We start from the raw sequence: 25,320 nt of genomic DNA, 5'->3' as shown, positions 1-25,320 counted from the left end.
TATACGACACTTTCACAAGTGGGATGTGCACCTCCCAAATTAAATCTGCACCATATGGCTCTTTTCCGTTATCTTCGATCAAACTTTCAAGTTCATGGCATAACATCATTTTTGCATCATTTTCAAACGTAATTATTTTCTTCAAAATGAGGGCCTACCCATGTCTAGAATACATACATAGATTTACTTCAATATCAAAGTATAAGGTTCAGGTACTTTAAGTCAATTGAACATTAAATTGCATGCGGAAAAGGATACCAGACATGTATAACATTTTGCAAATGCTAAGCCATCGTACGAAACTGTGTTTCTTGAAGCAGTTCTAGAAGCTACTTGACAAGAGCGATGTGTCGGTTTCCCCAGTCAATCGGACTTTAAGCGCCTAATGGGATCGTAAAAACCGTCATTCCAGACGGGACCACCCTGTTCCTCCCCATACCTGAGTCGTGAGCACTTCGCCAGCAATCGGTACGTGTGTAATGGTTAGGGAGATACGACCACACAATCTGTTCAATGTTACAACTTTCCATTAAGGGCCTAATGATGTAAGATACGTCCAATGCTGTTTTCAATCAATAAACCAAGGCCACATTTGGGGAGGAAGGAGTGGTTACTGTAGCATATACATGTATATATACCTCACTGTATTGAGTAAACGTATATAGCATTTTTTTAGAATCGCTCAACCGGGACGGGGGGCGGTACCGACTTCCGACGAAGTTTTAACCCAGTGCTGACGTCACAAGTGGGTAAAAGCCACGTGTCTACAGCACTCCGGTCAGAAAGCTGATGAAGACCGAGTGATTTGGTCGAGAAATCATGGGGAGTCATTTTTCTTGAGTAGGAAACAGTTTAATTCTCATTATAACTTTTATCATCCCCGCCATTTGTCATTAATTATGTAAATATGCGTAATCATTTGTATAAAGGATATATATTCTCTATCCACATCACACAAGCGTCGTCGGTGAGGACTCGCTGAACGCTACACGTCACAACGATCTGCGGGAAAACCTCTCTAACGGACCTCTGATGCGTTGAATAGTTCACCCGACTTCATTTGGAAGGTAAGAGGCACTAGAATCAGTTGAGGGATGAGTTCCGCCTCCCAACACTGAGCCCTAGACACAGCGGATTAACAACCCACTGCTGCTACAGCCTCGACGCTACCAATCAACTAAAGGCATTTGTAAAACAAATACGTTTGCATCTGAAAATAGGAAGGGTCTGTCCTTGGTGCTGAAAGTGTGTGAAAGGGTGTTTCTTGGGTGATATCAGTGAATTCCTTTGAATTTTGCATCGCACACATTGTTCATCGGATGGTGTAATGTCAACTCAATATCAAAGTACAGTTTACGGAATTGTGTCTACTCCCTTTTACTGTGAGTTCAGGCTATATATTCTCATACTCCGAACTCGCGTATAAGTCATATCAGTCAGTTTGAGGGCGGGATTAGGAGGGATCTCAGCAACTATAGGCCAGAGGGCATGCCGCTCAACGGGTTCTTACTTATGTGTGCAGGAACCATAGGAGCACGGATCTGACAAGGTGTGATATATGTCAGCAGGGCGGGAGGATGGCGGTGTAATGGCCGTGATGGATTGTACAAAGTGTAGGGAACGCAAGTGGCTCAGCCGAATGTCGCGAGGAAACAGCTGGGCTATAAAAGATAAAGACGGTGCAGCGCAAAACTGTACGTTTGCAAGTAATTTGGTGAAGATGTCAAAGGCGATTCCACCACACTTCCAAGGCTTAATATCGTAAACCATTTGTGGGGTAAGCACCAAACCGTCCGTTAGGGCCTTATTTCTCTTATCTACAAATCTATTTTGATACCATGTCTTTCTAGAAACGGCGCTCGACTCAGGCTTAGACTAACGATCCGTGTTCCTGTACATGAATGAGCATGTTGATACAGGTCGCAGTAAGGGTTTAATGGAATCATTATAGAATTTGATAAATTCAACTGTCAACTACATTAAGTTTCTCCACAGAAAAACGTTACAGAAAACGAGATCGTAATTCAGATTTTTTTTCTTTCAAGAATTCCAGCGAGTACGAGTACGAAAGAGTATGTCACATTTATCATAATCATTATCAAAGGTTCCTCTCCTTTGTAGTATAACCATAATATTAGTACCTGGTATTTTTAGTTAATATAGTGCATTCAGCCGTTTGTTTTTGAATACGCAGTAAAACCATTGTCCTTATCAGTCAAAATTAGAATAATACATTTAATCGGTCCTAATTGCCGTCACGTATTCAATTACAGATTCAAATAATAGATAAAGTAAGCCGCTCCTACAAGTGGTTAGTATTCATCATAAAGACTGACTGTGTGACTAGAAGAGTAATCTTACAATATCAGCATCAAATATTTTACACTGGTTACGTAGGCATATTGTTACTCGCATTAATTCTTACATGGTATACTTTTTGTGATGTTATATTGTCTGTGATGCATTTCTAGAACTAATGCGTCCATTCATCACATATGTACACAGCAATTAAACTTTTATTCACCTAACCCTTTCATTTAGAAATTAAAAAATAAGTTTACAGCAGACATGAAAAGGGATAACAAAAGATAAACCCTAAACGTTGCAGGTTCAGTGGAATTTCAGCATGGTCAATGTCAATCAAATAAATTACATAATTTCTATCAATCTATAACTACATCCACCAACTAGTACATTCCTTCAGTTTATTTGTTGTTGCTCATGTTATAACTGCTACAATGGCAAAGTGTATAAAAGTAATGTGATAATATCCTCCTACCCAGTAGACGTCATCTCCATGGCACCATTATCTAACCCTAAGTTTCCATTGTCATAAACAAGGTTGTCAAAGGAATTAGGTACGTCCGTCTTTGGCCCCCTTGCCCTTGACCGTCTTATCCACATAAACAAAGGGACAGCAGCTGCTATCAGAAGGACGAAGACGCACGCCAGGATAATGGCAACGATGGCTCCTGTCTCCAGGCCAGGTTGGTCACTGGGATCTACAGTAAAAAGAGATATGAAAGCTCATCAGTGTTGGTAGAATCCATAGTAGAGAATAAGCGTTTTTCCAACACAAGAAATGAACTCGCCATGGATTTTCAGTGGATGATGTCGACCTTCAGATGTATGACTCACTACACTGAACCCTCAGAAGCCCGAAGCGAGATGACTCCAGGAGTGAATCAAAAGTGGCATAAAAGACTCCTGGAGTCATCTCGCTTTGGGCTTCCGGGGGGTTCAGCGTAGAGGGTCATACATCTGATGAAGGTCGACGACATCGACTGAAAATTCATGGCGAGTTCCTTTTTTGTGCCGGAACAAAGCTCTAACTCTTCAACTAAGAATGAGGTGTCGTTGGCAAAGTTCGTGGACATTAACCAATGTAAATTTCATGTTAAGGTCTTTTTAAAGAAAGATCCAGAATGAATCTTTACTCACCTTTTCCTTGAGGTGCGGGAGTTATGTGACTTGGCCAGCCCCCGGGAGTGACTATGTGTCCTGTTATGGGTGGCTTTGGCACTGTTGATTTAGTAGTTGGTACATCATGCATGGTTGCTGTTGTTTGTCGAGCGGAACTTTTACTTAGCTGTGTAGGTGTTCCAGGTGTGGCTGGTTGTGGAGTTTTTCCTGTGGTTGTTCCAGGTACCTGTGTACTAGTTGTTGGCCTTGAGGTAGTCAGAGTGGAATGAGTTGTAGGCATCGTTGTTGTGGCAGGTCTTGGTGTCACAGTTGCTATTGTTGATGTAGTGGTAGTTGATGCGGCAGTAGTCGTTGGGTGCGTGGTGGTCGGAGGGGGTTCAACTGTATTGGAGTCGATTTCTGAGAGAAAGGAGCAAAATTGGGTTATTGTTCACAGTCTTGGTATTGAACAATTGCATCAGTCTTTAATGCAGGATCGAGGACAATCCTCATAGACATCGTGTATAAGTCATGTGATGTACTGAAATACATAACATATGCTTCAGTCAACCAGGCATTACAACATATGGACTAAAGGAAAGAGAACAGAGCTAGATTATGACACATTAAATGTTTATATCAGCTATAATTGGGACCTAAGAGATAATTGCTATGCAGATCTCCCTGTGCGACAACTCCCTGTGGATTGCGTCGATGAAGGTTAGACATCCAGGTTATAAGATATAACAAAAAAAAGTTATTCAATCAAACATGAACGTTTCAGGTAGCATCCACTAACTTTCGTCAGTGACACTGGTGAGATCTCAAGATCAACAGGTTTATGACCACAAACTATTAATTAATTAGCAAATTTCCATGAGGATTACCTACCAGGTGAAGTTTTACAAACGAAGCCCAGCCTGCCGAAACAGCTGATGTCGTTCCACCTTCCATCGGAGTACATCTCCACGCAGTTCTCTCTACCAGAGCCGTCGAGGTCATTTGGTTCTCCGGACGCCCAGTTGGTGAAGTCTACTGGAGACCCGTCTGTCCATTGTATGGCACCTAAAGGAGAAGTTCGGACAAAGAATATTTAGTAGAATAATGGTAGATGAATATACTAAAGTACAAAGTCGGATACAAATAGGGTATCACTAAGTACAAATAGGGTATCTTATGTTCCAACAACCCTACATGTTCCGACAATTTCACCTATGTTTGGACTCTATGCCATGCAGGACGTAGGGATGTCAGTATTTTGGGGCATGGGAACATAATATCAAATCTACTAATGATTTTGCTTAAGCTGTAGATAATTTGTACGAGATTTTTTCCCTTGTTGTTTTGCGTAAACTCGCTTAGACGTGTACACGTTAAGTTAATGTTAACTACTTACGATCACTGTTCTTGTACAGCCCAATCCAGACGCTGGAGGTAAGCTGCATCTGTTGGAACAGTCCAATTTCTGTCTGGCTGTGGACGCTCATTAACTGGGCACCTCTACCTTTACATTCATAATCTGCCTCTGGCCAGGAACGCCTGTCAGCAGAAATGTTGAAAAATAATTTCAAAACACTGTGATAATAATACATGTAGAACTGAATTGATAATAGAAAATACTAAATAAAATAATACTAAAAATCAACATTAGAAATGTGAAAAGTCAACAATTCCCATGAATAGATAGTCAAAACTGGAAAAAAAGAACTGTAATGTTTGGAAGCGTGGAGGCTTTAGAGTATCAATAGTACTGGTTAGTCATCAGTCTTATCGTCCTGGGGTTTACAAGAAGGACATTTCCATTGAAGAGTTACTCATCGTGGTTTTTAGGTTAAGTTTCAATCTTAAGTATATATCTGTAAAATATCAAAAGTGAAGTTATCATTACCTGTTATTGTCATCTGTACCAGGTTCTATATAATAGCATTTATTTCCCGAATAAAGCCAGGTTATGTCCGGACAGCGGCCGGGATGACTGGGAGGCACTGTTGGAGGTACGCCTGAAAAACACCATAATCGAGTAGCTGAACAATTGCTAAAGCAACCAATGTTTTTACATTTGCATTGTGTACACCTTTGCCTACGTTACCTATATGCCCGGTATCATGTACATGTACATCCGTCTTCACTATCTTGATTTTTTAGAAAATCTAAATCTGTGGATAGGACTTTCAAAACGTTCTGCTGCAGTATTTAGGAAGGTCGCCAGTTGGTCCATAATTGATCTTGACCTTTGTCTCCCCAATACCATTTTTTTTTAAATTTGGGGTATAACTAAATCATAAAAGAAGGAAAACTAGAGAGAAGAAACAATGATTTTAGCTATCTTCTTTTTTAAAACTTTTTCAACGGTACAGAGACTTAGACAGAGGAAAGGGTGCAGAAACCTACCAACTACTAAATAACATCCCAAACCATCAAGACAGTCTTAAGTGGCTAGCCAGCAGCACACACACGCACACACAGACAGGTACGTCCCACATAATACCATAATTTATCATTGAGGTAATGATTCATAATTTGGGTACAGTACTTACTGCAGTCATATCGGTCACTTGTGGCCAGTCCAAACATATTTATGTTGACGGTTTCCCAGTCAATCACGTTGCCATGTTGATCACAGAAGACTGACCAGTCTGCCCCTATTTCAGCTGGAGACAGCACGTAATCCCAGAGATTTATCTGTGACAGTTCTCCACTGAATGCTTGGCTCTCCTGGAATCCTCCCCCCATATTGTCCTGCTCCTGTGCGATGATCCATGTTCCACCACCGTGCACGGTTCCTCTTAGATTCAGTCCCAAGCCTGAAGCCTGAAGCACGCCGTCAGTGTAGATCTTCCATGATCCATCGCTGCTGCGCCAGGTCGCACATACTGCATGCCTCTTACGATCCCAAACAGGCAAGTCACCAAAGACAACGCTTTTTCCCTGTACGTACAACTGGAAAATATATTTCAAGATCAGTGACCGAATTTGATTTGATTTGGTGAAATTGAAAAATGAAGAAATTAAAATAAAGTGGGGAGGTAGAGACCCCCAAGTTTGTGATTGATAACTTACTGAAAATCCGGTCGCTCCTTGATTGAAGATGAGTAGCTCATTGTGTTGTTGTTGCACGGCATAGCTAACTAAAGCTGCCTGGTTGTTGGAAGTGAGGTCAATGCGCATGTGCAGACATAAAGTAAGACTTCTTAACTCCTGAGTTGTTGTCTCCAACTTGGCGTAGTTACCGACAGTCCGTGGAGTCGGAAAGTATAATTTTTGCAAGTAACTTTCTGCAATTGAGAAGACGATATCATATCAGCTATTGAGTTCATAATTCTAAAACATATCATATAATACAATAGGACTGACATGAAATCGTTTATATCTCATATTCAGTGGTATTTTGTTAATGAACTTCGTATGTAATATTAATATTGTTATGAATAATCAACTTCCAAATATAGAAAGATGGGAATTCCTGGCATTTACCAATATAGAATGATAGCATTTTATTATCAACTATGCAAATGTGAAAATGAGGTCCTAAATTACTTGACATACATCAGTCATGACGTAAGTATCTACACATAAAAATAAATCACGACGATCCATTCATTACTACAAGTGACATTTACGACATATTTAACACACTAACAAGTTACAAGTGTCAGTTCAACGTACCACTAGATATCTTGCAGACAGCTGGGAGTTGCGTTGTGCAGCCGGTGTCATCCCATGCCCCACCCTCCTCCATAGCAACACACCCCTCTCTCTGCCCCATGCTGGGCTCATTGGGTCCCCAGTTAGCATAGATCAGGGGCCAGCCATCTGTCCATCTGTACTGCTGAGGAGTCTTATGGTAGTAAAAAAAGATAGTCAAAAATAGTCATTAATGATTCGAAACTCTCTCTCACACACACATATACTCAACTATAACACTAAACAAGTAAACTATAACAAAGAAATGTTACTTGCTTATCATGGAGTATCTCAGGGTTACTTTTAGCAAACCCAACTCCACACTTAATTTTCTAACCTTGAAGCCGCTTTGCAAGAGTGCTGTTCAAAAAAAAACATGCAGACTGTCCCAAATTACCGCTCCCCCATCTCTACTGAAAAATCTGTGCCCATACCGAATTTCAGATCAGTTGGATTTCTCATGATGATACAGGAATGATGATACATTTTTTAATCCCAAAATTTATGTGATGTGTTCCAATCATAGTATTTTCAGAGAGTACAATCATTATGTCATTTCCCATGTTAAAGGTGTATGTTGTACCTACTGTAGAGACATAGCAGTTCTTACCTGAATATCTGATAAACCGATCCAAACTCTGCTCTTAGCTAGTGACATGACAAAAGCCTGCTGGTACACGTTGAGGATACTGCTGAGCTTGGCACCCTCTTGTTGACACGCAACATTTCTCTCTTCCCATGATCCTTTGCTGTCTGTAACCTTGTAACAGCTTGATAAGTACAGACTGTAGCTGGATGGACATTTGCTCATTGGGGTTGTTTGGGGTGGTAAAGAACTACCTGTAACGGAGATCGTTTTGTTCTTACCAAGAGGTAATGTTTTGAATGATTAAACAAGAGTTTTATGGTCTCATATCTTTGCGGAATGACGTTAATCCTTACCACTAACGAATGACTGATACTTATGCAAATAAGTTTCAGTTGACCTTATTCTCCGCCTAAAGAGATAACGTCAGATCATGTATAATATACTTATACTAAAATCGATGGTTCTGCACACCTTAAAGGATGCATAAAGATTGCGTTTTTTTCCTCGTGTGTACCTTTATGTATGTTTCAAGGTGTGTTTAAAGATTTCTTGCAGAGGTTAACGTTAGATCATGGTTTCTATCCGTTGATTAGACTCCTAACTCTCGGCATAATCGTCTGTACAGACCCTGATGAGAGTCTGCACAATCTGTCTGTACATAGCGGATGTTTGCTTAGAAGACAGGACTCTTCAAATTTGATTCATGGCACCTTAGATCAATGGACTGAAGGGGAAACTCGTTATGTTAAGTTCGAAGGAAAATCTCTGAGTTTCCAAACCTTTGAAGCCCTGACAAATGAATCCTCGCTGGGCATCACAGCTAACATCGTCCCAGAGACCAACATCATTGTCGTTTGTTCTCATCTCCACACAAGAATCATCCTAGAAAAACACATGTTAAAGGTTTCTCTCAGCAAAGTTCTTGGTGAACAATGTAGAATCAACAAGGATATATTAACATGACGTTGTCAGTGAATTGCAATTATTATAACATGGTGAAGAAATACACCTGCCAAACAAATAGAGACCACGCGTGAAACTCTCCATTGTAAACAACATGACACACACAAAAATGATTGACTACGATGTTCCATTGACTTACTGAGTACAGCCAGAACCCCGGCTCTGAAGCTGCCCAGTTGGTGTAGCTGACAGAGTGGCCGCTGGTCCACAGAAACTGTCCTGGCTCGCTGCGTTCAGACAGCCCAATCCACAGATTACCAGATATACCGTACAGCTGTGTGATCAGGAATGCTGTATACAAGGAAGAAGGAGCATCGCATCTGTTATGCCTTGAGTATAATTTTCATCATGGCAACTGTACAATGAAGATGTTTTATAATCCACCTTTGATGCCATTTAACATATAAAATACTGCAATGGAAGGCACGCGTACTATGTCGGATTGTCTTTGCGTTGATGACAGATTTTAGTACAAGCTTTAATGTCACACCTTGTTCAAGGTCATTTTCAACCGCAGCCAGGTCCGTCCCTGTGCCGACTTGTCTGCAGGTATCCCGTGCTGCTGTCCAGGTCTTCTGTTCGTCAAAGATTTTGAAGCATTTGTTGCCAAATTCTGACCATCCACTGGAGGGGAAATCAAAAATTCAAAACATTATGGTGACTTTCATTGGGTTCAGAAGAGTGGTGATTTTGAGGAATAAACAATAGTTTTCTTATACAGACTACATGGATATTCAAACAAACAACAAAGATTACATGTGGTTTTTGTGGTTGTAAATATATGCTAGGATTGCTGAACACCAGTTTAGACAAGCAACAAAAATGCAGTACGCATTGTGAATACAGATATTTCCAAGTCCTCAGATCATCCTACAGTAGTTATAATAATAGCCCAGAGCTGACCTCATACAGTTGCCCGGCCAGGGTGCTGTGGGAGGCACTGGTGTTATGGTGCCGTTTGCCTTTTCGCAGATGTAGCTGTGCTGCCTTCCACAGTTGTCATCATCCCACTGACCTGCAGAAGAAACAATGTCATCTCCTTCAGGTTTGAGACTGTCTTGATAAAGACTTTTTCCAGAGTTTCTAGTTGTTTTATAGAATGTAATATAGTCAAATTCCAACAATGAAACATGATGCTAGACATGTACAGTGCATTCATAATTTTATAGGACTAACGATTATAAAGTTAGTAATATCTAATGTACAATGTATCATGGTGTTGTATATGATGGTCGTCTGTAACTTTGACCCCAACACTTAATGTGGTGTATGTACATCTTCTTTAAAAGCCTATACTTACCATTGTGGAGAAACATTGCTCCACACTGCTGCTCCCCATTGTGATCATTCGGCTCGCCTGGGGCCCAATTAAAGAACGACACTGGTGTCTGGTCAGACCAGCTGTTTAAACGCAAAGAATAGCAACTATAGCTGGCATACATAAAGTCACATTTCCATAAGAAAGTTTACGTCGTGATCTATGAAAAATCATTAGCCATATAAATTTTTCCCCCTTGATATCAATGTTCTTGGTAAAGCTGCAGACACTCCCCTTTTTCTATCTCGTGTTATGGGTAAGGCATGGTCACCATCTCATTGTGCTTGGGAAAATATTATGATAATATTTCATTGTCAAAGTATCATTATACAATAGTAGAATCATGACTCAAAGGACTTTTCGTTTTAGTGGAAGGAAACACCGCACGTGTTATCACTGCAGACTTACCTGTACACTCCCTCCACGCCATATTCACGCAGCCCGATCCACGCACGATCTCCGTACACCAACTGTCTTCCTGCCTGTTTGTTGCAGGGACAATATAATAGACATTATTTCTGTAACAATAAACAATGTATGTCATTAGCCTAACTATTGTGTGTGTGTGTGTGTGTGTGTGTGTGTGTGTGTGTGTGTGTGTGTGTGTGTGTGTGTGTGTGTGTGTGTGTGTGTGTGTGGTAGTTCTGTCAAAATTTCTGTCCATCTGGAACTGTCTCATTTTCTGAAAATCATGCGTTGTTACGAGAGATATGGTATATATCTTATGTCTCGGAAAGTGTGAGTATTTGAGTTAGGACATCCTATTTGAGTTACGACTTTTGTTTCAACATCAGCTGTCGACCAGTCACTCTGGTCACTCAGAAGTCTGGTGACAACTGGCAATTTCAGCCCCAGAGAAGCCACGTGACAAGTCTCACTGAGTCAGTCTATTGAAGAAGACCAGAGTGACTGGTCAAAAGCTTTAGTTAAGGATAATTTCTCCTCTGTTAGAACAAAAGTTTTAACTCTGAACATGTAACTACCAACAGTCGGGCAACACATGTGAACTTTCATGGTATTTTCAGCTGACCTGTTGGAAGACAAATCCTGCTTCGTCAGGAGACCCCAGTGAGACCAGATCTCCTCCGGCTGCCTGGCAGTTCTGACGTGCTCCGGTCCAGGACTGACCATTGAAGTAGGGCACAAACTGATAACAGTTACCCTGGAAATACAGCCAGCTCGGGTCCTCACAAGTCACCACTGTGGTTTGGAAAAAAACACATTATAGTAAACATTAATATCTTCATTTACAAGTGCACTTCAAATAAGTCGCCATTGCACAAAAATTCTCATGATTTCATAAAATATACATTTTCTTAACTAAATAGTAAAAAATGTGCCTCTGGCATATCCAAACTTGAACTTTTCCAGAAGAGACATACAACATTGCATTAGGTTTCCTAAATTACATGACATACTGGACTATATGTATAGAAATCCCATTTAAGAATTCTAGGCATTGCGATAGCACAGGGACAAGTTCTGCCAAATCCCTTGTGACCTTACCTGGTTGTGTTGCTGTGGGCGTTGGCTGTATCAGTGGCTGTCCTGTAATGGGCATTGTAAAGCTAGTCTTTTAGTTATAAAGAAATCAATGACATTCCTGTATGCTACAGAAAATATGACAAATCCACGGGAGCTTAAAATCATGACTACGTACAATGAATTATAGGACTTGGGGTTCACTTAAGTTTCATATCGATTTCTCTTAGTTTTCACGTGCATTCATTTGAAATTTCTAATGACTCTGACTCCGGACTTCACCTTTAGCAAGTTTGCAGACATAGTTCCTGAGAGAGTAGCAGCTGACATCGTTCCAGGACACCACTCCTGTGGACTCTTGGTACATCTCCACACAGTTTTCCAATCCGTTCACGTTGTTGGGTTCTCCTGGTGCCCAGTTTGTGAACCCCACTGCTGTGCTGTCCGACCATTGATACCCTATCATAATTTTACGAATAAACAGAAAATGTTTCTCCTCTAGAGAATGGGTGGATGTATGAGCAGTCAATCAGATCTTTCACGAACTTTTAACTTATGTGGTGTGTGTACTTTGTACACTTATCACTTTTAACAGAAAGTAAGACATTTTTTACTTAGATGATTAACATAGATGATGCAAGTAGCAAGTAGGTATGAGCAGAAACTAGGCTACCTTGCATAATTTATCTGGGACGCATAGAAGACATAGATTTGAGTTGTGTACACATAAATCCATTGTCACATTATACTCTTACGCATAGTCTGGTACTTGTACCTTGGTTTGTATCCCTGTTGTTGAGTCCTATCCAGTATGCATCGTCATATTGCCTGAATGGGAAGAGTTAAGTTTTTAGTTGTAGTTAACTTGAAAGAACTTTGATAGTATGTAGTTTGTACAATCATTTGAACATTTTCCTTGACCTTTATTGGATGTAAATGTTGTTCTTTGAAATAATATTATTATTAATATTATGCTATATGTATTGTCAAGGTTATGTTATTCTTGCATATGTGATGAACAGTATGGAAATGTCCCTATTAGAACTGGACTGAGATCTAACAAAGATAAAAACAAGCAACATTGGAACCTTACCCAAAGTTTCCTGCAATGTACGTTAACTCAGATGTGCTGTGTATGCTGCAGAGGTTTGCTCCCACTGCCCTGCAGGCATCAACAGACTCCATCCAGGTCTTCTTCACAGCTGTGTGTAACTTGAGATTTGGAAGGAATGAATATCAAATTTCTTAGATATAATATTCTATTCTATCGTTCACTACCCGTTTAGTTGCTTTTGTTTTTAATCATGGACTGAAATACTGTATATCTTTCCCAAATCATGTAACACTGTATATGACGTAAGTAAACCTTTACAACTTATCATGAAAAACAAGGTCACCATTTGCATGCATTGCACACCACCCTCTTTGGTAATGTATCAATCATGTTAAGTGAGAAGAAGGCCCTAATCGTGCTTTATTTTTCATTGATTGAAGTTTTTCTTCTATTGAAATAATGGAAAATTGCATAGATTACATTTCCTGTTAAAGCATGGACGCTTTTGAATAGGCCTACCTGGTAACAGAATGCTCCTTGTTCCGGCCCAGCCCACCCAGTGGGGCATGTTGGTGCAGGAGTTGTTGTCGGTGGCAGGGGAGGTGCAGTAAAACCAACTCTCTGCCTCTCACAGATGTACCTCTGCGGTGCAGGGCATTGCTGGGCTTTCCATAGCCCTGCCCCATCTCCAGTGTGCATTGACACACATCTGCCTTGGGCAGGATCTTGAGAAAACAAAATTGCAAGTTGTTAGGAAACCAGACATAAAACAAATTAAAAACTAGAAAGGCCTATAGAATACACATATTACTCCACCTCCCTCCCCATCCCAAAATGATTGTGGTGTATGCCAAATTTTTTAACTTCTGGGGGCATACTAGTGTAAATGTTTCGAACCACCTTACGAATCATGCCTTATGTTATACAATGTTATACGGTTATTTATGCGCCAACTGAGAGTGCAACAGCCGATGAGAAGAATAGTTTTTATCAGTCTCTCTCTAGTCATCTGGAACAAGTACAATTATACAAAGAAGCAAATCTACCTGGCTGGTTTCTGTCCCAGTTGGTGTAGCTGAGACGCTCTCCGTCTGACCACTGGAATGTTGTCTGCCCGTTGTCGATGACACCAGACAGGCCGATCCACAAACTGGTGTCAGAGTCACTAGCTCTGCTCGCCAGAAAAGCCTGTTCAAATCTTCAAAACAGGAATGACAGAAATGTTCATAACCTTCCTTATACGATGCACATGAAAACTGTGGAATAGGTTTACCCATCAATAGTAAAAGTGTGTTCATTTTCTTTTTTTTCTAATTTGATTCACATAATGTTACTTAAACACAGTTCACCGCCTTTCCAGAATGGAAGAAATACCAACATGCATAGAATTTGTAACAAAATATAAAAAGAAATGTATTTTCTTTCACCCCGGCATTTTGGCCTTTTTCATCGTGATTCACGTCATAACATGTCCGATTTGTCCCGCAAAACAAGGGTTCTGTACTAGACCATCTGTGTGGTTGTGTCAATAAATTTGCAAAACACTCAAGATACTTCCCATAGCTTTGAAATTTCCAATTTCTTAGTATTGATTAAAGAAATGCCCAATTCCACTGTATATATATATATGAAATAAAAGGATAAAGAATGTACCTATCTTGGATCTGAACAAGCTCTGCTGAGTAAGACGATTGGCACTTTGACCTGGCAGCTGGCCAAGTTTCCACGTCATCACTGACAATGTAGCAGGATGCCTGGTACGCCATCCATCCCTAGAAGAGAAGTTTAGAGGCATGACAAAAGCTTAATACAAGCTAAGTGACTTCGACGGCTTTTTGTATTGGTTGGTGATAGTTGGAAAAAACAATATATTTCACCCACACATAGTATGGAGTTAAATGATACGTAGCAGTTGAACTAGATAAGTTATGATAATTGTTTATGACTTTCTTCTAAAAGGTAGCAGAGCAGTAAATTAGGTAAATATCTTCATCCCCACTACCTCTTCACATCCAGCAACAGTCGGCTGTACAGATGGGGTAGCCAGCAGAGCTTTGGGTTTCTTGCACACATAATATGCTGGCTGGTCACAGGCTGCATCGGTCCAGCGGCCATTCTGTGTTATTTAGACAATATGCCTAAGATATAAACTATGATATAACATTGTATAGAGGCTACAAGACTGGTTTAATACCACTTGAAGATAGAATCTGCACCTTTATCACAGAGAGACCTGAGCGTCAAGTAATCTGAAGTAAAATTGTATCAAATATCAAATGAAATACAATAGTAGTATACTATAGTTAACTATATGTCAATAAATAGATAAAATGAAATCCAATGATATAAAAGCACAAACGTTGTTGTTGACTTGCACACAGTTTTCTGTGTTCCCGCTCCAGTCATCAGGCTGGTTGTTGTCCCAGTTTGAGAAGGTAGCCTGCGTGTCGTCTATCCATTGGAAGTACATGTGGATGGACAGGTCATTCAAGCCGATCCAAGTATTGCCTGGAACTGTTGGGTTATATAAAATATTGTGATGACTACACTGGTTGTCTATGCTGTCATTGGAACTGTACTATGGTGCTAATAATGAAGATATAATTGTAAATTGTTATTTTGGTTTCTTTCACACGTAGTATGCTGGCTGGTCAGTCTGCATCATTTCAATGTGCATGGGCATGCGAAAATGCAGGGTTTTTTTTCAGTAAAAGTAATAATGTTTTGACACACAAACTGAGTCAATCCTAGCCTGGGTGCCATCCCCAGTAGTATATTCGCCAGCTCTATAACCAGTTATAGAGCGTGCGAATACTACTGGGGATGGTACCCAGGCTAAGTCAATCCTGTACCTCCTGCCACAAGACTTGTAAGCAGCGCCTGTTCTGTGGAGGTAGAGATGGAGGCCAGGTCCCCGCCCATCTGTCTGCAGGAGGAGGAGGCGTCCTGCCAACTCCGCTGGTCAGACGATGCAAAGTAGCAGCTGTCATGGTAACTGGTCCATCCAGGTGGGCAGGAAAGCACTGAAAAACGATACTTAATGTCGGTGTGGCTTTTTAACACAAACGTAATAGAATGGCGCTGATGGTAATTTAGTACATGGTACATCAACATCATTCTGCAATGAAGAGAAAGACGAGTTCGTGGGTCTGCAAGCCCCAAATAATTGAAATCCATCCCTCCTTTCTTGAGTTATCATTGGAACTTGTCAACACAAATGTCTTTAAATTTCTAACATTAATTGCTTGGGGACTGAATTCAGGCCACGCCGTTTTCTTATCTTGACGTTAAATCTGCCAACCAAGAATCAAGACAGTAGCATGGCCTGGGCGATAGGTACAAAGAAAACACAGGTGTGTTCAAATGTCATAATTGATTGTGAAGAGTAATCCTTAATCACATAGTTTGCATTCAATTATGTATATCTCTGCTACCTGATATAACAAGCCAAAGACCATGGTATAACTTGGATGAAATATATGCAAAGCGGCAGTTCTGCTACAGTACAAAGAAAATGCACCAGGAGGATTAAAATCGACCTAACCTTTGCCTTCCCTGTATAAATGAAGACGTTGAGTCCGTTTAACGAAATGACACGGGGAGGTGGTATATCATCCATGACTAAGTCTATGGTATGAAGTGAAAAGAAATGAGCACTGACTTACCGCCATCAGATTGGAAGAGAAATGACCTGTGTGCAGTCCAGTCCCCATATCTGATAACATGAAATAAAACATGTTCAAAAAGCAGAAAGCACACTTTCACGACCACACGATACATATCAACACAAGCAGTAAAACACAACTTACGATAGTACGATTTCTTATCTTTATTCCAACGCAAAGGGTACGCAAGGTCAATGCAGAGACGGTGGGTTTATTATGGGTTCACCACACCACGAAGTGGTGGTGAACCCATATTGCTTTTTCTGATGTTTCTTCTTCTCCTTCTCCTTCTCCTTCTCCTGCCATTTTTTAAATGGATTCAGCTTCTTCATTTTAGGGCCCAAGGTCCTGAAATTTGGTATGGAGGTACAGTGGGCAAATACCCCTAGGCGTTTTTTAAATTATTGTGATACAGGCTTTTAGAATGGTTTTATTTGAGTTTTTTGGCTGTGTTATAGCAAATGTATTACTGTGTTAGTGTGCCTCGTTTACCACGTTTGGGCATGAGTCATCACAATGGAATGCAGGGCATCAACCAATAGGCATGCAGCTTTCCTCTATTCTTCTTGCTGATTGGCTGTTGGGATTTAACTTGATCAACACCTGCACAGAGCATTTCCATACTGACAGTATGTCTGTATTCAAGTGTTTTGGTAGGTATTTCAAGCTTTCCTGCTCCAGCATTGGAATGCGGGGCATGGACGTTTTTTTTATTTTTGAAAATCAACAGTTTGCATTATGCAATTAAAAATCCTAACCAATAAAGTAGGGAATAGCTATCCAACTGTTGTTTTAGTTGTATTTTACTTCATATTATAGTTATATCAATGTAAATCATTGTTTTCCCTTGTGTTTCTCATTCTTTCCCTGCCATGTCGTAAAATGTGGTGAACCCATCGCTCCAAAGCAAATATTGGCCTTTCTATATCTAGTATTAGAAAGTGATTTCTCATTAGTTATGCTGAAGGCGACGGTGGTCGTTGAAAATCATTGTATACTCTTTGTGTTGGAATAAAGCTAAGCATTGTACTATGATCACTATCAACACAAATGAACTTCCATGATAAACAGCCTCCAGTTTAATTCCGTACTTCCAGTTTAATCCTGGACTAGATGGGCTAGCATCGTAAACTGTAAGTAAAAAAAATGTAAGAAATATGTCGACGTAGCAGCCATCGAGGACCCCTTGGGGATTAACCCAATTCTGTAAAATTCTGCACAGAATTCTGGCTGCAGTTCTAGAATTCTGAAGAATTCTGCAGAATCGGGTTAATCCCCAAGGGGTCCTTGATGGCTACTACATATTTTGTACATCATTTTACCTATAGTTTATGGTATTAGACCATCTAGATGTAAGGTTGCTGAGATATGGGAATTAGTCCGGAATTAAACTGGAAGTACGGAATTAATCTGGAGGCTGTTTATCATGGAAGTTCATCTGTGTTGATAGTGATCATAGTACGATACTTAGCTTTATTCTAACACTGGAGGCTGTTGATAAAACAACTTACGATAACGTGGAGATGCCATTCTGTGTGGAGCTCTGGTAGGACTGGAGACCTGCCACCTTGACGACAGTGACGTCACCTCCCTGCCCATCGACAATTCTCCCATCGTGAATTGCTGCTCGGCAAATGCTCGAATCCTGCACACATTCGATTATCCTTTTGAATATACAGCACACGTACCGTTGCTTGTAGGAACAATTTCAACAAATACGAATAGCTTTAGATTGTTTTTAAAACTCATAACCGTTGACAAATATGTAATGTTGCTTGTAGGAACAATTTCAAATAAGATTGGCTTTAGATTGATTTTAAGACTCATAACTGTTGACGATATATCTGCAGTATTTTTAATTTAACTCAACCTTATTCTTAGGTTAGTGTCTCCTGGCTACTTACATCAGTGTACACTCCTGTACCTCTAACCTCTGCTGATGTACCAGCACATCCGGGTGGGCATCGGGCACTAAAAACAGAAAACTGGTGATGTAGTTTCCAAATATCTGCATCTGTATCGGTATAACCGGTATAAGCGCCCTTCGGTGTAACACACCAGCTAACACAGACTGTGTTAATGTGTCAAAGAAGAAGCTTCCATAGCTGAATGCAACATCGCCCAAGGGCTATTACATCAAATTATACAGTACAAACTACCAGGTTGTTCACTTACGTAATTCTTTCCTCGCTTCTTGAATCAGCACGAGTCGCGCAGTCGATCATTTCTGCCATATGAAAAAAAATCATATAACAAAACATATGATTTACAACTCTTCATTCAACATGTCATTATACAGACCATATGAAGCAACATTTATTACTGGTGGTTCTTAAACACAGGATTAAGAAAATACAAAGAGTTACACGTGCACTTACAACAATTTTGAAAGATGAACATAATCTGTAAAGATTTTGAAGAATAAAATCACGTCAAGTGGCGCTCTTACCTGCACCTGGAGCTTGTATACAGTTGTAGGTCAACTCTAGATACTTCTGCACTCCTGAACATGGATCACCAAATACACTGTTGCTGGCTGTGACACGGCAGTCTGTCTGTCCATCACAGGACGTCTTCACTTTCTGTAACACTCCTGCTGCAGAACAGTCTGTGTTCGCTGCAAGAATGTTGGACATGTTTGTTTGTTTGTTTAGGATCTCCATTTCACAGTACTGAATTTCACACTCTCCGCGTCCGTAGTGAATAATCAGACAAGAATTTGGACCATCGCACATCGGGGCTACGCCACACGACCCCACACATGTACATGTCTGTATGATTGGTGATTTAGTAATGCTGCATGCCACGCCACACGACCTCACACATGTACATGTCTGTATGATTGGTGATTTAGTGATGCTACATGTGGATGAATGGATGGCTGACTGTAAAATCTCATATTCATAAAGTGTCACTTTTCAATGTCAAAGTTCAACGATACACTTTAAGAAAGATAATATGTTTAGTCTTCTCGAGCTTTTACAAACAGGGGAACAAATAAATGTAACAATTCAATAGCACATTAGAAACACGAGATGAAACTTGCAGATAGATTGACGTAAATGGGGTGAAAATATAGCTGAATTGTAGAAAATCATTTTGCACCAATGAATTGAATTAGAAGTTTTTCAAGGGGATTCTGAAGAGAAAACTGCGACTTACATATCGGTCGGTTGGTGCAGATGTTGGGGTCACTCCGCCCGTAAGTTGCTGCCACCACTTCAATAACCTTCCCTCCATCACAGGAAAGTGTGTCGCCTTGCCTCTCACAAATATGCACAAGGAACTGGTCTAAACATTGGGAGGTAACAGTTAACATCTATTTCCGAGACAGTAAATACATTGGTACCGGATTGGAAGAATACAGCAGCAGGCGGCGGGGGTTAAACACACTAGGGTGAAAAGGTACACCAGAGCTCAGAAGAGAGAACTATGAGAATCCAGAGAAAGGTCCCCAATCTCTTGGTAGCTACTTAGAACTCACTATATGCATAATTAGATAGAACAGAATTGACGAAAGAATTTTTAGTTGTAACGTTAAGCAAAAGTTACGCATAATCTACATATTATTCTTAATATCCGAAGGTCATATCGGACTTAAATCTCACATGAGGACCCAGCTCGGCAAATGACATCTCTGCGTACTCATCTGTCGAAACCGACCGGAATATCCATCATCATCAATACGCATAGCTTTTGCAAATTCACATTTTTTAAGATTATTGCCCCTTCCTCGCTATTCCTAGCAAATCTTCCCTTAGTTTGTTGTTTCTTCTAATTCCAATTCACAATAGCTGCCTTGAAATGATATAGACAATTTGTAAATTGATGTAATTATAAGGAATTGATGAACGTACCAGGAGGAGGCAGGGGTGTTGGTACTGTGGGTGTCTGACGAGCTTTACAGATGTACCCTCGACTTTCAGCACAGCTTAGGTCATTCCACCGGCCATTACTGCTGGTAATCTCCACACAGTTATCAGTGTTTCCACCATTAGGACCTGCAAGAGTAAAGAATAGTACTATAATGCCTTACGGCACACACATACATGTACTTACAATATAAGAAAATCAAAGTTGTCTAGAAAGGTTGATATTTGCGAGCAAATACAGCATATTTCACTCCATGTACTCCATGGAATGGACTGAAGAAGAAGAAGGTCTCCCGTGCTGTTATGCCGAGCGTAGGGTGGTGCCCATCTCCATTTCGTAGCCATTGGGCGACACACAGTTGTGCAAGGCACTACAGCAGGGGGCTAGTCCGCTGGTAGTGCTGTGTGTCTGACCTTCCAATACTCTTTCTCATATGTGCTGAGTGATAAGCAGAGAAAGAAGTGTGTACCATTTCTAAAGTCTTTGGTATGACCCGGCCGAGGTTTGAACTCACGACCTCCCGGTTACAAAGAGAGCAATCTACTAATTGAGCTATGGAGAAAAAGATAATTACCAGAATGGAGTGACATATAATTACCAGAAGCCCAATTGAGATAGACGAATGCGCTTCCATCACTCCAGGTCCACCGGCCTGGTGTTCCGAGACTGTTTGCTCCGATCCACAGAGATGCCATCCCACTGACAGAGGACAACAGTCCTACAGGGTTGCAAGGTGAAATTGCGTTAACATTACTGATATATGCATTACATGTCATCAAAAATGCATTTTAACACTTTATAGCGACTTCATACTAATATACTTTATACTATATCACTTAATACTAATTTGATGATGTCATTTCCAACATCTGAGATGGCGGACTAGTCAAGTCAGTCAATAAATGACCATGAGACGGAAGCATGATAAGATCAGAAAGTCGCAAATTGAATTTTAGTCACCAGATTTTAATTACTAATGATTCAGTTTTGAGACGTGTGCATTACCTGTAATGTAGAACTGCTCATGAGGAGTCGTGATGCTGAGAAGGTCTCCCCCGTTTTGTATGCATGCTTCCTTTGCTTCCCGCCAGGACCGGAGGGAGGCGCTGTTGATCTGGTAGCAGAAGTCTCCCATTGGATCCTCATTCCAGCCTGCTGGACACTTGTCACTAGTCCATGCTGTAAAGTAAAGAAATGGCTGTACTTTCTTACCTCTATTTTTATTTATAGTCCCCGTATTTTGTATGTGTGGAAATTGGCAGAATTTCTTCTTTTTTATCATGCAAATGACCTCTACATTTACATAATTTGTATATAGTAATATTTAGTTTTAACTTACTTACACTTACACAATTTACTATTTCATTTGCATAATTAGTATTTGAAAATGTTCTATCTGTCAGTGATTACATATGTTACATGTGTAACAAGAAACTAGTTCTATAATTTAAAAAAATTGAATATTGTAATATTTTCTCATTAATGATGCAAATATGGAAGTCATTTGCATAATGGAAATTTGAATAATCTAAGTGTGCCGTCACATTTCAGAGAAGCCACGTGACAAGTCTCACTGGGTCAGTCTATTGAAGAAGACCAGAATGACTGGTCGGAAGCTTTAAGCCGAGACCAATTATTAGTGTTGGAACAAATGCTTTAACTTTAAAGACTCCTCACCTGAAGTGGGCAGCACAGTTGGCAGGGCCACCTCGTCTGCAGGCCGTTTACAGACATACCCACGTGTGGACCAGGACTGGCCGCATGGCACGTCGTTCCACAGACCTGTGTCGTGAACAATCTCAGCACAGTCCTCGTTCCCTCCGGCATTGCTGGGCTCTCCTGGTTCCCAGTTGGAAAATGTCTGCATGATTGAAAACGACAAAGTTTTCAAGTTTCATTTCCACTAAATACATTATAGACAGTTGGTCACGTGTTTATTTTATAGTGCTAGATAAAACATTTTTGCCTCCATATTTATGTTCAGCATAACTTAACATCTGAGAAATAGCGACAAGCTATGATGATGAACATCTGTGACTAATTTGCATAACTAATACGAAAATATCATGAAAGTCCGTCTGTGTTGAACTTTTTGTGTTGGATCAAAAGTCTTATTTTATTTTAATTCAATTGTAACATGTCAATACACTGGCCACCCAGGCAGCATGGCTGAAGTTTTAACTTTAAACATAATATGAAAATACTATGGCTGTGAGTAGAGACCGCCGATTGAAAATATTATGCTAATTACAACCTTATTTCCAAACGTAATGAAAAATTAAAATAGCAACATTTATAAAGGCTCCAATTACTTCATGGAGATATAAAAGTGTTGTAAATACAGTAACTTACAGTGGGCAATCCATCCAGCCAGGTGAACGTTCCCTCTGTTGTCTTATCATTGAAACCAATATTCACATTTGTGTTACAGTGACCTGTGGTAGAAAATTGTTCGACAATGAAGCAATGAAACATGGTTAAAATGCCTACCCAAAAGTTGAAAGACATGCATGAAAAATACAAATACATGAATGACTTTATAGATGATTTAATTCAGAGGAGAGCCTACCGAGAATAAAGTCCTGCTCCTCTGCAGACGTCACACTGGTCAGAGTTGCGTCCCTCTGGCTACATTCTGACTGTGCCTTATCCCACGTCTCGTCTTCGTTCACAAACAGGTAGCAGGAACTAAACATTGGATTAAGGATCCATCCAGATGGGCAGCTCTTGTTTTCTGTAAGAAAGACAAACATTTAAAACAGAACCTGCATGGCTCTGTTGGTCTTACTTGTTCTCCATTGTAAAATACAAATACTCAGCTGCGTTTTCATTATGCAATACAGTTCTTCTTGCTGATTTCTACGTAAACTACAGAATTTGTTTGGCGATAAATCGACATAATATTGACAATAAAGAGAAGCCTTGAAAGGGTAATAAGGCCATGTTGATTTGATTATACAGAGAACTTTATTGACACTTAGTGACTTTCGTAAGGTCTATAACTAAACAAACAGACAGACACGTAAGTACAAATGAAACTAGAAAGGCCAATATTTGCTTTGGAGCAAATACAGCGATGGGTTCACCACATTTTACGACATGGCAGGGAAAGAATGAGAAACACAAGGGAAAACAATGATTTACATTGATATAACTATAATATGAAGTAACATACAACTAAAACAACAGTTGGATAGCTATTCCCTACTTTATTGGTTAGGATTTTTAATTGCATAATGCAAACTGTTGATTTTCAAAAAAAAAAAAAACGTTCATGCCCCGCATTCCAATGCTGGAGCAGAAAAGCTTGAAATACCTACCAAAACACTTGAATAAAGACATACTGTCAGTATGGAAATGCTCTGTGCAGGTGTTAATCAAGTTAAATCCCAACAGCCAATCAGCAAGAAATGCTCTGTGCAGGTGGAAATGCTCTGTGCAGGTGTTAATCAAGTTAAATCCCAACAGCCAATCAGCAAGAAGTATAGAGGAAAGCTGCATGCCTATTGGTTGATGCCCTGCATTCCATTGTGATGACTCATGCCCAGACGTGGTAAACACGGCACACTAACACAGTAATACATTTGCTATAACACAGCCAAAAAACTCAAATAAAACCATCAGCCTGTATCACAAAATTTAAAAAACGCCTAGGGGTATTTGCCCACTGTACCTCCATACCAAATTTCAGGACCTTAGGCCCTAAAATGAAGAAGCTGAATCCGTTTAAACTAGAAAGGCCAACATTTGCTTCGGAGCAAATGTAGGAATTTCACTCCATACCCTTCCCCAAACAAAAATGAGAGATTCTAAATAAATCATACTGCAATTATACAAGGACAAGCTGTTTGAATCTCGACAGGTATTTACAAAACTGGCACTTGGCAATTATCTCCCTTTTTTTTACAAAGATACAACGACACGCACTTTAAATCTCGACAGCTTTACTTTACACTTTTGACGAGATTGTAACTACTACTAACGGAAGCAAAATTTTCACGGCCTGAGAAAAATGGACATGTTCACGGAAGTATATATTCACGGTGGTGACAGTTGCAGGAAAAAGAAAGTCCGGGAATTATTCCTAACTGTAATGATAAGTTCACAATACAGAGGTGACAGTGAAAACCGTGAACATTGACCCCCCGCTTGCGTTGCGGTACAGTGAAAAAAAATCGGGAATTACAGCAATCAATTTACTGAGTATGTTTGCTTAGTTTCCAGATGTTTTGTACTTGTAGTTTTTAAATGAACGAAAACCGATGCGCGCACAGATGTTACTTTTGTGACAACATCAAAGTGATTTTGGTTTGTATGTTGAAAAAATACAAAAGACTAACATTCGAAGTTATTGAAATTCTTGAGTAAGAACAATCAGTTTTGGAATGTTAAAAGCAAAGCAATGGATATTAAAACGAAAATGTTAAAATTAAATGTTGAAATTGTTAAAATGTAAAATGGTTAAAATGGTTAAAATTGTTGAAATTGTTAAAAATGTTAAAATTGTTAAAAATTGTAAAAAGGATAATTAAAAATATCCAGTGTACTGGGGTTCGAACTCGTAATGTCTGGACTTGCAGCCCTGCGCGTTACCAACCGAGCTATCTGGACACGTTTCCATTACTCTCTGCATTGTATGTCATATAAAGTGAACAACATGGCGGTAACGATCGCTTCAAGTACTAGTAAGGGACTTTCTAGGAGATACACTCTACAATTTTGGTGATTCTTCAGAAATCGATAACAGAATATATAATACTAGTCGGTGAAGATTGTGGAAAATTGTTGATACCGTGGCGCGCGCGCGTGCGCCGACGATACACATTACGTACCGTTGTTTACAGTACTCGCGGGGCGCAGGTCATTGACCTCCCGCTTGCGTTGTTCCAACAGAGAAGAGCAAAATATCTGCCAGTTTTTGCGTCAGATTTTCAGTGTTTGTTAAAATCATATACAGGCATCCATGCAGCTATAATTCTTCCAACTAGTTCGTAGTTAGGTGAAATGTTTATAGGAATCACACGAATCGGTATCCAGTATCAGAGTATCATGGCCCACGGCCGAGACCGCGTGGACCAGCTGCGCTGGTACGTGAAAATGGTAGTAAATAAATTAATTAGCCAACAGCCAATCAACAGCCACATCTGCAAACATGACCACACCTGCTTGTATGCCCATATTTGGGCCTTCCCCCGAATTCCTTTCTTATTACGTCACGCGCGTACGCCCCCACAGTACTTTCCTATGGGGACCACTAAAAAGCAAATAAAACGATTGTAAAAGCTTGTAT

The 25,320-nt window shown here is 40.1% G+C and overlaps 1 protein-coding gene across 1 annotated transcript in view; it reads right to left on the bottom strand.

Moving 5' to 3' along the window:
- Window positions 1-2,064: 2,064 nt before the first annotated feature.
- Window positions 2,065-25,320, bottom strand: part of LOC109466723 (macrophage mannose receptor 1-like) — a 35,712-nt gene continuing 12,456 nt past the window's right edge. The window contains 36 exon segments of the mRNA XM_019764483.1: window positions 2,065-3,002; window positions 3,442-3,822; window positions 4,294-4,467; window positions 4,799-4,941; window positions 5,291-5,402; window positions 5,940-6,342; window positions 6,463-6,677; window positions 7,069-7,240; window positions 7,697-7,926; window positions 8,455-8,557; window positions 8,778-8,929; window positions 9,129-9,262; window positions 9,542-9,653; window positions 9,939-10,039; window positions 10,365-10,438; window positions 10,987-11,156; window positions 11,463-11,504; window positions 11,721-11,897; window positions 12,214-12,266; window positions 12,532-12,650; window positions 13,012-13,217; window positions 13,539-13,690; window positions 14,146-14,264; window positions 14,495-14,608; window positions 14,852-15,006; window positions 15,345-15,515; window positions 16,158-16,207; window positions 18,062-18,128; window positions 18,607-18,774; window positions 19,320-19,448; window positions 20,015-20,158; window positions 20,629-20,748; window positions 21,036-21,209; window positions 21,708-21,891; window positions 22,383-22,465; window positions 22,600-22,764. Coding sequence (XP_019620042.1) covers window positions 2,776-3,002; window positions 3,442-3,822; window positions 4,294-4,467; window positions 4,799-4,941; window positions 5,291-5,402; window positions 5,940-6,342; window positions 6,463-6,677; window positions 7,069-7,240; window positions 7,697-7,926; window positions 8,455-8,557; window positions 8,778-8,929; window positions 9,129-9,262; window positions 9,542-9,653; window positions 9,939-10,039; window positions 10,365-10,438; window positions 10,987-11,156; window positions 11,463-11,504; window positions 11,721-11,897; window positions 12,214-12,266; window positions 12,532-12,650; window positions 13,012-13,217; window positions 13,539-13,690; window positions 14,146-14,264; window positions 14,495-14,608; window positions 14,852-15,006; window positions 15,345-15,515; window positions 16,158-16,207; window positions 18,062-18,128; window positions 18,607-18,774; window positions 19,320-19,448; window positions 20,015-20,158; window positions 20,629-20,748; window positions 21,036-21,209; window positions 21,708-21,891; window positions 22,383-22,465; window positions 22,600-22,764 — 5,495 coding nt within the window. The 3' untranslated portion in view covers window positions 2,065-2,775.

Source organism: Branchiostoma belcheri, unplaced genomic scaffold, assembly GCF_001625305.1.
Source record: "Branchiostoma belcheri isolate BF01 breed outbred unplaced genomic scaffold, Haploidv18h27 scaffold17, whole genome shotgun sequence".
Lineage (NCBI taxonomy): Eukaryota > Metazoa > Chordata > Leptocardii > Amphioxiformes > Branchiostomatidae > Branchiostoma > Branchiostoma belcheri.
The sequence above is the reverse complement of the archived record's forward strand: the minus strand, read 5'-3'. Positions and strand labels throughout refer to the sequence as shown.